This window comes from Scyliorhinus canicula, chromosome 6 (genome assembly GCF_902713615.1).
Source record: "Scyliorhinus canicula chromosome 6, sScyCan1.1, whole genome shotgun sequence".
Lineage (NCBI taxonomy): Eukaryota > Metazoa > Chordata > Chondrichthyes > Carcharhiniformes > Scyliorhinidae > Scyliorhinus > Scyliorhinus canicula.
The window spans coordinates 73,490,299-73,503,216 of record NC_052151.1 but is presented as its reverse complement, the minus strand read 5'-3'; the positions used below and the strand labels follow the sequence as shown (position 1 = coordinate 73,503,216).

Sequence of the window (12,918 nt, the reverse complement as noted above, 5' to 3'; positions counted from 1 at the left end):
TGAAATTTTAATGACACCATTTTGGCAGAATCAGTTCAAATAGCTTATACTGTCTGTGTGCACCCTAATCTGGTTGTGTCTGTTTTATCTTTTATGGACTGACGGGTGATCCCTATTATTGAAAATTAAATCACTTTTTTTAATGAGTTTTTTATTTAACACAAATTTGTAACATTTACAGAGAGAAAAATGGCCCTGTGCAAAGAACCTTAACATAGTGAAAACGAACTGTGGGAAAGAATAAACATGTTAATAAGGCACTTCCCCTGCCAGCTCTGTTTGCCCATGCCACACGTGTTCAACTAAACTAACGTGGCCCTAACCCTCTTTCTCCCTCCCCACCGCTAGGCCCCCCCTGCCCCCCGAGGCCTGACCTGCCAGGTCAGCCCTGCGCTTGGCCCTAGCCCGCTCCGTCCCACCTCCGACTCTCCCTGGTGCCCCCTGACCTACGCTAGCTACGCTGACCCCTGCCCTTGGCGCCTGCCTGTCTCCCGTCCGAGCGCTCGGGCCCTCCCCCCACACACCAGGGACCCATTAACCTAATTGTATCCCACCGTGCCCTTTCAAGTCCCTTAACCAGCCCCTAGCCCATCCCCCTATCAGAGGTCCCGATCTCCCGCCAAAAGCTACCAAGTGCTGGGCCCCCTTTGCAAGGCCCCTCTCTTTCTCCCCCCCCCCCCCCCCCCCCCAAAACACCCTAAACAGTATGCCCTCCAGCCCCCACTCTCTGTCCAGGCTGAAAACAATCTTGGATAAAACATTACAGTACAGGATAGTTTAACAAACCGCCGCCACACAAAAGCTCTGAGAGCCCAGAGTCCTTTAGTTCAAGTCCAGCTTCTTTTAATAAAAGTCCACACCTAATCAGAGCAAATTAGGTTAACAGACCGCCGCCACTGTACAGCACTGAAAGAACTAAGTGCCCATTAGTTCAAGTCCAGTTTCTTATCTTTAATAAAAGTCCAAACCTGTTCTGGTGTCTCAAAGTAGTAGTGGAGTTCCTCAAACGTAACCCAAAGCTTTCCAGGATACAGCATTCCAAACCTCACTTCCTTTTTGTAGAGGGCTGCCTTTACCTTGATGAATCCTGCACGCCTCTTGGCCAGCTCCATTCCCAGGTCCTGGTAAATGCACACATCGCATTCTCCCATCTGCTGCTCCTCTCCGCCTTGGCCCATCGTAGCACACGTTCCCTATCAGCAAGCCGGTGAAAGCGGACCACCAAGGCCCTCGGTCAGCCGCCCGTCCTGGGCTTCCTTGCGGGGGCTCTATGTGCCCCATCCAACTCCAGGGGTTGAGGGAAGGCCTCCGGTCCCATCAGCACCTCAAGCATACCCGTCACGTATGCGCCCACATCTGACCCCTCGGGGAGGCCAATGATCCTTAAATTCTGCCTCCTGGCTCTGTTCCCCAGCTCTTCAAGCTGCTCCTGCATCCTCCTTTGTCGGGCGTTCAGCTCCTCCACCTCGTGCTCCAGCTCCGTTATCGTGCCCGCCTGGCTGGAGAGCTTCGCCTCGACCTCCCTGAGCGCCTTCCCTTGGACCGCCTGTGTCTTGACCATTCAGTCCATCACCGCTCTCATCGGGTCCAGCGTGTCCCTCCTCAGCTCGGCGAAGCAGTTCTTGAAGAACTCCATCTGGTCCTCCCTTGGCCAGTGAGCCTCCGCTCCCCGGTCCCTGCCGTCCGCCATGCTTGGCCGCCCGGTCTGGGGTCCCCGCTACTCCCGCTTCGATCCTTGCCACTCCACTTGACCACTTCTAGTCCAGCTGCCCATACCCCGGAAAGGAAGCCTCTTCCCTGTCGTCTCCTCCACCGATTCAGGCTGCCAGGTCCCAAAAAAGTCCGTTAAAAAAGGTCCATTTGCCCATCGCGGGCAGGAGCGATCCAACCTGCGACCTGTCTCCTAGAGGAAGTCGAAAATTAAATCACTTTTAATCCCATGAAATGAATTTTACGCCAATTAATTTTGCAAATAGATGTTCAGTAATATTTCTAAGAAGTTGTAATTACCTTACATTATATTGTAATTGCAAAATGAGAGCAAAATTAAAGTAATAGGTTCGATAGTGTAATTTGAATTTGGTTCACATTTTTACATTTTGAAAACAATGAAACAATTTATTACTTAAAGATGGACGTATACATTGCATACAAATGATCATGTCTTCAAAGAGGATTTTAATTTTTTTTTTACATTTTTAATTCTCACATTTTCATCCAAGTTTACACCCACCAACAAACCATCAATGGTAGCAAATACGATGTCAATCCCCTGGCCAACAATTCTTCCCTCCGAAATAACCCTCAACATTTTAAATACAAACATCAAAGAAAAGGATTCAGGAATTCACCATCCACCCTCACATAGTCACCAACAACATACACAGTCTGAGAATTTTAGTTTTTAATTTAATCTTTGGCAGGATGTGGACATTGAAATGAAATGAAAATCGCTTATTGTCACAAGCAGGTTTCGATGAAGCTACTGTGAAAAGCCCCTAGTCGCCACATTCCGGCGCCTGTCCGGGGAGGCTGGTACGGGAACCGAACCGTGCTGCTGGCCTGCTTGGTCTGCTTCAAAAGCCAGTGATTTAGCCCAGTAAGCTAAACCAGGCCAATATTTATTGTCCATCTCTAATTGCTCTTGAGAATTGAACCGCTGCAGCCCATGCAGTGTAGATACACCCAGAATGCTGTTTGGAAGGAATTCCAGGATTTTGACCCAGTGACAGTGAAGGAAGGATGATATATTCCCAAGTCAGGATGGTGTGTTATTTGGAGGGGAACTTGCAGTTGATGGTGTTTCCCTGCATCTGCTGCCCTGGTCCCTCTGGGTGGTAGAAGTCGTGGATGTGGAAAGTTCTGTCGAAGGAGGCTTGACAAGTTGCTGCTGTGCATCTTATAGATGGTTGACACTGCTGCCACTGTGCATCGGTAGTGGAAGGAGTGAATGAGGAAGTGGGCTGCTTTTGTCCTAGTTGGTTATATATGACATTAAATGTTAAAGGAAGATGGTTGGATTCTATCTTGTTGGCCATGGTCATTGCCTGCCATTTGTGTGGTGCAAATGTTACTTACCACTTATTAGCCCAAGCCTGCATGTTGTCCAGGTCTTGCTGCATATGGAGATGGACTCTTTCAGTATCTGAGTCGTCGTGAATGATACTGAACACCATGTAACCATCAGCGAACACCCATACTTTTAACCTCGTGATGGAAGGAAGGTCATTGAAGTAGCTGAAGATGTTTGGGCCAAGGACATTACCCTGACTGAGCTATTTTAAACCTGCTTTTAACATTTCCTGTAATTATAGGAGTGATCTTCAATGGAATGCCTCTGAAAGGAAGTTGACAGGAGGAGCAAACTGGCAGCCCAAGGTTGCTCCAACTACATCTTGGCCAGCAGGCTGTCCACCCAGCAATCAAATGGTACTGTCCTATTTCTGTTTTACCTAAAGATCTTTACTATTTATGAAGATATAGTTGCAACAGTTTGCTTCTAGATCCCAATGAACTTTTCAAAGGGTGGGATTTTCAAATATGGAGTCCACATTTTCCTGTAAGAAGCACAGCTAAATAATATTATCAACTTGGCCATTTCAATATCACAGTCATTAGATCTGTATATCCAATTTTAATGATTTTTCTTTTGTCATAAAAACACACCACCTTTAGCTTTCTGTAGCAGAATTATCCAACCATGAAGGTAAATAGGTCACCCATGTACAATTTTCTGCAATTGCCACTCGAACCAGACTCTTGAAGATGCACAACTAAATATCAGTGCAACTTGACCAAAGCATTTATTCTGTTTCTCGGAACGTGAGTGACATTTTTGTGGTACAGTGTTGCTGTGAGTGTTGATTCCAGAAAAATTAACCGCACTGATTCTATCAAACCCATTGTATTTTGTGCACAAGGTTCTGATCCGGAAAATCCTCAGTATGACTGTCTGAAGTAATCCTGGGGCATCAGTAGCTTAAATTTCAAATGATTTGGTGGCAATGTGCTAAATTATATTAAAATATTTCAGGGTTTAGGAGCAAATCTGCTTCCTTGCAGAAACATTATGAAATAATTTATTGAGATTTGTCATTTGGAACACTACGTTGGCAGAAAGTAGATTGTTGGATCCAATAAGAGACTTTTAGGAGTGCTTGCTAGGATTCTATTTTCATAACTTTGTTTGATTTTTTTTCAGCTGCTGTGATATTGAATTGTTTCACAAGCTTAATTCAGATGTTCAGAATCATGTTGTTTAATATTTGAGATGAATTGTTAGTGGCATTTTCAAAAACAGCTTTTATTAAGTCATTTGTTTTCCGTATCAGTTTTTAGCATTCAATAGTTAAAAGTAATTTATATTCAACTACTATTTTCCTTAACAGAATGGTTGGCCAATCCCAGGTTATGTAACTGAGACCCATTCTACAGTACGGCTTTTGACAGCATTACTAATCATTTTCTGAGCAGCATTCCTTAGAAATAAAAACTCTGCAAGAAGTACTAATCATTCAATCTTAATTGCATGATAATTAAGAATACTCCTATGCACCAAAATTGGTATAAAATTAAAGAAAAGGTTGCAAAGCAGTCCTAAAGTACCAGATCTGTGTTTATGAAAACTTTATTTAGAAATTCTTAAACAATCTCCAAGCCTATGAAGACTTGGCACTTAATGATATTTTTTTTTCTACTATCTCAACTTTTCTATTTTCATTGAAAATGAAAATCGCTTATTGTCACGAGTAGGCTTCAAATGAAGTTACTGTGAAAAGCCCCTAGTCGCCACATTCTGGCGCCTGTTCGGGGAGGCTGTTACGGGAAATAGCCTAAAATATTATACAAAACAATATTTTTTATAAATTTGTTTTCAATTGCAATTGAGGAAAATTTTGATTCTCCTAACATGCCATAGTATATTTCATTCACATTTTTGTTACTGTTTTTGGATTGTCAGAATATATACCAACATAACTATTTAGGAGCAAGCGTAGGCCACTTGACCCTTCGAGCCTGCTCCACCATTCAATAAGATCATGGCTGATCTGATTGTGACCTCAATCCCACATTCCTGCTTACCCCCAATCACCTTTCACCCCTCGTATCAAGAATCTATCTAGCTCTGCCTTAAAAATATTCAAAGACTTGTATGTTTCAATCAAGTCACCTCTTACTCTTCTAAACTCCAATGAATATAAGGCTAACCTGTTCAAACTGGTATTAGTCTAGTAAACCTTCTCTGAACTGCTTTCAGTGCATTTGCATCTTCCTTTAAATAAAGAGACCAATAGTTTACAAAGTACGACAGATGCGGTCTCACTAGTGCCTTGTGCAACTTAAGCATAACCTCCCCACTTTCATAATCAATTTCCCACACAATAAACAATAACATTCCATTAGCTTTTCTAATTATTTGCTGTACTGGCATTATAGTCTTTGTGATTCATGCACTAGGACATCCAGATCTCTCTGAATCTCAGCGCTCTGCCAAAATAGGCCATCGTATTTTCCCCACATTCCATTCCATTTGTCAGATTTTTGCCCACTCACTTAACGTATGTCCCTTTGTAGCCTCCTTATGACCTCTTCACAATTTGCTTTTCCTACCTATCTTTGTGTGTCATCACCAAATTTTGTAATCATACCCCTGCATCCAAATTTATATAAATTGTAAAACGTTGAGGCCTCGGCGCACCACTTGTTACATCCTGCGAACGGGTAACATTTTTGTCTCCAGTTTTCTGTTAGCTAGCTAGCCAATCTTCTATCCATGCCAATTTCTTCCCCTCTACAACACAATGAACTTTTTTATTTCCTGCAATAACCTTTTGATGTTGCACCTTATCAAGTGCCTTCTGGGGATCTAAGTACAGCGCATCATTTTCCTTTACCCACCCACACGTGACTCCTTCAAAGAATTCAAATAAAGTGATTCAACATGATTTCCCTTTCACAAAACCATGTTGACTCTTTATTCTGCTATAATGTTTGATCCACTGCAATTCGCATACCACCACAACCAGTCCACAGCAGCTGCTATCTCCCTGGACCTACACTCATCTCTGGAGCATCTCGACAAAAAGGACTCCTACGTCAGACTATTCATTGACTATAGCTCCACCTTCAACACCATAATCCCAACCAAGCTCATATCCAAACTCCAAAACCTCGGACTTGGTAAGGATCAGTAAGGATAAACAATGACACCTCCACGATAGGCCTCAATACCGGAACCCCGCAAGGCTGCGTACCTAGCTCCCCACTAGACTCCTGATACACACATGACTATGTAGCAAAAATATGGCTCCAACTCCATCTGTACGTTTGCTGCTGACACAACCATAGTGGGTCTGATCTCAAATAAGGATGAATCAGAGTACAGGAGGGTGGCATGGTGGCACCTCGTGGCATGGTGCAACGATAACAATCTCTCCCTCAATGTCAGCAAAACTAAGGAGCTGGTCATCGACTTCAGAAAGCGAAGTGTTGACACACCCCATCTGCATCAATGGTGCTGAGGTAGAGATGGTTGACAGCTTCAAATTCCTGGATGTACACATCACCAACAATCTGCCCTGGTCAACCCACGTCGACGCTACGACTGACAAAGCACAACAGCGCCACTACTTCCTCAGGAAACGAAGGAAATTCGTCATAAACCAATTGACTCCTAATTTTTACAGATTCACCATAAACAGCATCCCATCTGGCTGCATCACAGCTTGTTATGGCACCTGCTCGGCCAATGACCATAAGAAACTACAGAGAGTCATCAACACAGCCCAGTCCAATACTCAAAACCGCCTCCCATCCGTTGACTCTGTAGCATAATCAAAGACCCTTTTCACCCGGGTATTTCTTTCTTCCAACCTCTTCCATCAGGTAGAATATATAAAGTCAGAACACGCACTAACAGATTCAAAAGCAGCTTTTTTACCAGACTCTTGAATGGCCCTCCTATAGATTGAACTGATCTCTATGTGCATCCTCTCTACTGTTGTAACACCGTACTCCGTAAGCTTCACCCGATGCTATGTCTACGTATTTATATTGTGAATTTATTGTATGTCCTATGTTTTTCACGTATGAAACGATCTGCCTGGACTGTATTGCAAAACAATACTTTTCACTGTACCTTGGTACACGTGACAAGTCTAACTAAAAAATATTTATTAGCTTCTGACATTTTCCCCATGACATGTTAAGCTAGCTAACAGGCCTACAGCTTCCTACTTTGTCTATTTTCTAATCTAATGGAACCTTAAAACCAATGCACCAGCTAATCTATATCCACTTCTTTCAAGACCCTAGGGTGAAGTCCATCCAGGCACAGGGATTTGTCACCCTGCAGCTCCAACAATTTGCTCAATGTCACTTTCCTGGTGATTGGAATTTTTCTAAGTTGCCCCCTCCCTTCCATTTCCTGATTTACACCTGTTTCTAGGATGTTACTTGTGTCCTTTATAATGAAGACATCAATTCATCTGCCATCTCCCTACTTTCCATTATCAATTCACTTTCTGTAGAACCAACACTCAATTTGTTAACTCTTTTCTTATTTCAATAGCTATAGGAACTGTTCCGATTAGTCTTTATACTTCTAGTGATCTTTCTCTCATAATCTAATTTTTCCTCCTTATTAACCTTGTCATCCTTTTCTGTTCTTTATACGGTCCAATCTTTTGACTGGCAACCTTGTGAAATTGTATGTTTTTTCATGAGGTTTGATATGGTCTTTAACTTTTTTAGTTTTTAAAACAAATAATTTTTATTGGAATTTTTTACAGAAAATATAAAATATAACAACAAACAATGAAATGCAACAAAGTAACCCATAACAACTGTAACACCCCCCAGACCGCCTCAACGCATGTATCATATCCCCCCCCAACCCCAACAAAAGAACTTAAAAATAAATTTAAATTAAATAAACAAACATAGTCATCGTTTCTCTCCCCCCCCCCCCCCCCGGGTTGCTGCTCCTACTGTCCCAGTACCGTATAGTTGAGCCAGAAAGTCGAGGAAAGGTTGCCACCGCCTAAAGAACCCTTGTACCGACCCTCTCGGGGCGAATTTGACCTTCTCTAGCTTAATAAAACCCGCCATGTCATTGATCCAGGTCTCCACGCTTGGGGGCCTCGCATCCTTCCATTGTAGCAAAATCCTTCGCCGGGCTACTAGGGACGCAAAGGCCAGAACACCGGCCTCTTTCGCCTCCTGCACTCCCGGCTCCACCCCAACCCCAAAAATCGCGAGTCCCCAGCCTGGTGTGACCCTGGATCCTACCACCCTCGACACCGTCCTCTCCACCCCCTTCCAGAACTCCTCCAGTGCTGGGCATGCCCAGAACATATGGGCATGGTTCGCTGGACTCCCCGAGCACCTGACACACCTGTCTTCACCCCCCAAAGAACCTAGTCATTCTCATCCCAGTCATGTGGACCCGGTGCAGCACCTTGAATTGGATGAGGCTAAGCCGCGCACACGAGGAGGAAGAATTAACCCTCTCCAGGGCATCAGCCCATGTCCCGTCTTCGATCTGTTCCCCCAGTTCCCCCTCCCACTTAGTTTTCAGCTCCTCTACTGACGCCTCCTCCACCTCCTGCATAACCTTGTAGATATCAGATATCTTCCCCTCTCCGACCCAGACCCCCGAAAGCACCCTGTCACTCTCCCCCCTCGCGGGAAGCGAAGGGAATCCCTCCACCTGCCATCTAGCAAATGCCTTTACCTGCAGATACCTGAAACATGTTTCCCGGGGGGAGCCCAAATTTCCCCTCCAACTCCCCCAGGCTCGAAAACCTCCCATCAATAAACAGGTCCCTCAGCTGTCTGATGCCCGCTCTGTGCCAACCCTGAAATCCCCCATCAATGTTCCCCGGGACGAACCTATGGTTCCCCCTTAACGGAGCCTCCACTGCCCCCAAATCTTGAGGGTAGCCGCCACCACCGGACTCGTATACCTCGTAGGAGGGAGCGGCCACGGCGCCGTTACCAGGGCCCCCAGGCTTGTATCTCCACAGGACGCCCTCTCCATCCGTTTCCATGCTGCCCCCTCCATCACCCACTTGCGCACCATCGACACATTGGCTGCCCAGTAGTACCCCGAGAGATTGAGTAACGCCAGCCCCCCCCTCCCATCTCTACCCCGCTCCAAGAAGACCCTCTTCACCCTCGGGGTCCCATGCGCCCAAACAAAGCTCATGATGCTGCTGGTCACCCTTCTAAAAAAGGCCCTAGGGATAAAGATGGGCAAACACTGGAAGAGGAACAAGAACCTCGAGAGAACCGTCATTTTGACGGACTGCACTCTACCTGCCAGCGATAGCGGCACCATGTCCCACCCTTTAAATTCCTCCTCCATCTGCTCCACCAGCCTGGTAAAATTAAGCTTATGGAGAGTCCCCCAACTCCTGGCCACCTGCACCCCCAGATATCTGAAACTCTTCACTGCCCTCTTAAACGGGAGCCTCCCAATTCCCTCCTCCTGATCTCCCGGGTGTACTACAAATACCTCGTTCTTGCCTAAATTTAACTTATAGCCCGAGAAGCCCCCAAATTCCGCTAACAGCTCCATCACCCCCGGCATTCCCCCTTCTGGGTCCGCCACATACAACAGCAGGTCGTCCGCATACAGCGATACCCGATGTTCCTCCCCACCCCGCACCAGACCCCTCCATCTCCCTGACTCCCTCAACGCCATAGCCAGAGGTTCAATCGCCAGTGCAAAGAGCAAGGGGGACAGGGGGCACCCCTGCCTGGTCCCACGGTAGAGCCTAAAGTACTCCGATCTCCTTCCATTTGTAACTACACTCACCATCGGAGCCGCGTAGAGCAGCCTCACCCATTTGATGAACCTCTCCCCAAATCCAAACCGCTCCAGCACCTCCCACAGGTACCCCCACTCAACTCTATCAAACGCTATCTCTGCGTCCAGCGCCACCACTATCTCCGCCTCCCCCTCCACTGCCAGCATCATGATAACGTTTAGCAGTCTCCGCACATTCGTGTTGAGCTGCCGTCCCTTGACAAATCCTGTCTGATCTTCGTGTATCACCCCTGGCACACAATCCTCTATCCTGGTGGCCAGGATCTTCGGCAGCAACTTGGCGTCAACATTGAGGAGCGAGATAGGCCTTTATGATCCACACTGCAAGGGGTCCTTATCCCGCTTTAGGATCAGAGAGATCAGCGCCCGCGACATCGTCGGGGGCAAAGCCCCCCTCCTCCCATGCCTCATTGAAGGCTCGCACCAACAAGGGGCCCACCAGATCCGCATACTTTTTATAAAATTCCACCGGGAACCCGTCCGGCCCCGGGGCCTTACCTGACTGCATTTGTCCAATCCCCCTGACTAGCTCCTCCAACTCTATCGGCGCCCCCAGCCCCTCTACCAGCTCCTCTTGAACCCTTGGGAAACATAGCCTGTTCATGAAGCTCTCCATCCCCCCTCTCCCCATCGGAGGTTCCGACCGGTGCAGTTCCTCGTAGAAGTCCCTAAAGACCCCATTTACTTCTGTTCCCTTCTGCACTACATTCCCACGCCCATCCGTCACTCCACCAATTTCCCTAGCAGCATCTCGCCTACGGAGCTAATGCGCCAACATCCTGCTCGCCTTCTCCCCATACTCATATACTGCGCCCTCCTCCACTGTGTCTCCGCCTTTCTGGTGGTCAACAAGTCAAATTTGTCCTGCAAACTACGCCGTTCCCGCAGCAACCCCTCCTCCGGTGCCTCCGCGTATCTCCTGTCCACATCCAGGAGCTCCCCCACCAGTCTCTCCCTCTCCCTCCTTTCCCTATGGGCCCGGATGGAGATCAGCTCCCCCCGGATCACTGCTTTCAGAGCCTCTCAGACCATCCCCACCCGGACCTCCCCCGTGTCATTGGTATCAAGATACCCCTCAATACTTCTCCGGGCCCTCCTACACACCTCAGCCAGCATCCCCACATCCAGGCGCCAGAGCGGGTGCTGGTCCCGCGCCTCCCCCATCTCCAGATCAACCCAGTGTGGAGCATGGTCTGAAATCGCTACGGCCGAATACTCGGCATCCTGCACCCTCGGGATCAATCCCCTGCTCAGGACGAAAAAACTATTCGTGAATAAACCCTACGGACATGGGAGAAAAAGGAATACTCCCGTGCTCTCGGTCTCCCAAACCTCCAGGGATCCACCCCTCTCATCTGGTCCATGAATCCCCTCAGTACTTTGGCCGCCGCCGGTCTCCTACCCGTCCTTGAACTGGACCGGTCCAGTGGGGGATCCAGCACTGTGTTAAAGTCTCCCCCCATGATCAGGCCCCCTGCCTCCAGGTTCGGAATGCGGCCCAACAAGCGCCTCATGAAGCCAGCATCATCCCAATTCGGGGCATATACGTTAACCAGCACCACCTTCTCTCCCTGCAGCCTACCCTTCACCATAATATATCTGCCCTCCATGTCCGACACCACCTCAGCCGCCTCAAACGCCACCCTCTTCCCCACCAGAATCGCCACCCCCCGGTTCTTCGCGTCCAATCCTGAGTGAAAAACCTGCCCCACCCACCCTTTCCTCAGACAAACCTGGTCCGCCACCTTCAGGTGGGTCTCCTGGAGCATAGCCACTTCTGCCTTCAACCCCTTCAGATGAGAAAATACCCTAGTTCTCTTAACCGGCCCATTCAGCCCCCTCACGTTCCAGGTAATCAGCCGGATCAGAGGGCAACCCGCCCCCCTCCCCCGCCGGCTAGCCATAGCTTGTCGACTGCTCGCCCCAGGCCAGCTCGCCCCGCCCGACCCGATCCCCATGGCGATAACGCCTCTCCTCTACCACCCCCCCCCCCCCCCCCCCCCCCCCGGCCCACACCAGCTCCTTCCTGGCCATTCCAGCAGCAACCCGGTATCATCCCCCCCCCGGCTAGGACCCCTCCTAGCCGCGACGCACCCTCCATGGTACTTCCGTGAGTCAGCTGACTTCTGCTGACCCCGGCAGCTCCCGCCAAAACCTATCCCCTCCCGGCATGGGGTCATCCCCCTCTTGCCACACCTCCTTGGCACCGCTTCAGCGCGGGAAAGAAAACCAGTAGAGGCCACGCCAGCTCCGACCCCCCCTGCCCCGCGGCGCGGGAAACCAGAGGAAAGCCCGCGCTTTCACACTGCCACACCCCACCCTTCTGACGCAGCTCCCCAAAATCCAGTTTCACCCCAACCCCCAGCCCCGTACAGAAGAGAACACATAAAATACAAACCCCCAACATTCCCCACATACCCGACCCCCATACCCAACAAATAGACCCACCCGGAAACAGAGCAAAAAGAAAACGAGCATAAAAAACACACATGTCAAAGTTAAAGAACAGCAACAGCGGAAACAGCAACGGCCATAGTGTGTCCCCAGGCCCTAGTTCAAGTCCAGCTTCTCCGCCTGAACAAAGGCCCACGCCGCCTCTGGGGACTCGAAGTAGTCTTCGCATGCTGCTTGGCATGCAGCACCGCCTTCGTCCGGTTGAACCCGGCCCGCCGCTTAGCCACCTCCGCACTCCATTCCTGGTAGATTCTCACTACCAAATTCTCCCACTTGCTGCTCCTCTCTTTCTTGGCCCAGCGCAGCACACACTCCCGGTCGCTGAATCGATGGAACCGCACCAGAACCGCCCTTGGGGGCTCACCTGCCTTGGGCCTCCTGGCCATCACTCTGTGAGCTCCTTCAAGCTCTAGGGGCAAATGGAAGGACCCCGCCCCCATCAACGAGCTCAACATCGTGGTCACATACGCCGGGAGATCCAACCCCTCCAGCCCCTCCGCCAGGCCCAGGATCCTCAAATTCTTTCGCCTCGTGCGAACGTCCAGCTCCTCCAAGCGGTCTTGCCACTTTTTGTGAAGTGCCTCGTGCAACTCCACTTTCCCCACGAGGACCACGGCCTCCTCCTCCCGCTC

The 12,918-nt window shown here is 48.8% G+C and overlaps 1 protein-coding gene across 28 annotated transcripts in view; it reads left to right on the top strand.

Annotated features, from left to right (window-relative positions):
* snap91a (synaptosome associated protein 91a) overlaps positions 1-12,918 on the top strand; it is a 329,189-nt gene that overhangs the window by 282,398 nt on the left and 33,873 nt on the right. For all 28 annotated transcript variants that reach the window (XM_038799504.1, XM_038799494.1, XM_038799506.1 and 25 more), the window contains one exon: positions 3,315-3,429. In XM_038799504.1, the coding sequence (XP_038655432.1) occupies positions 3,315-3,429 (115 nt within the window). The remainder of the gene's footprint in view (positions 1-3,314; positions 3,430-12,918) is intronic.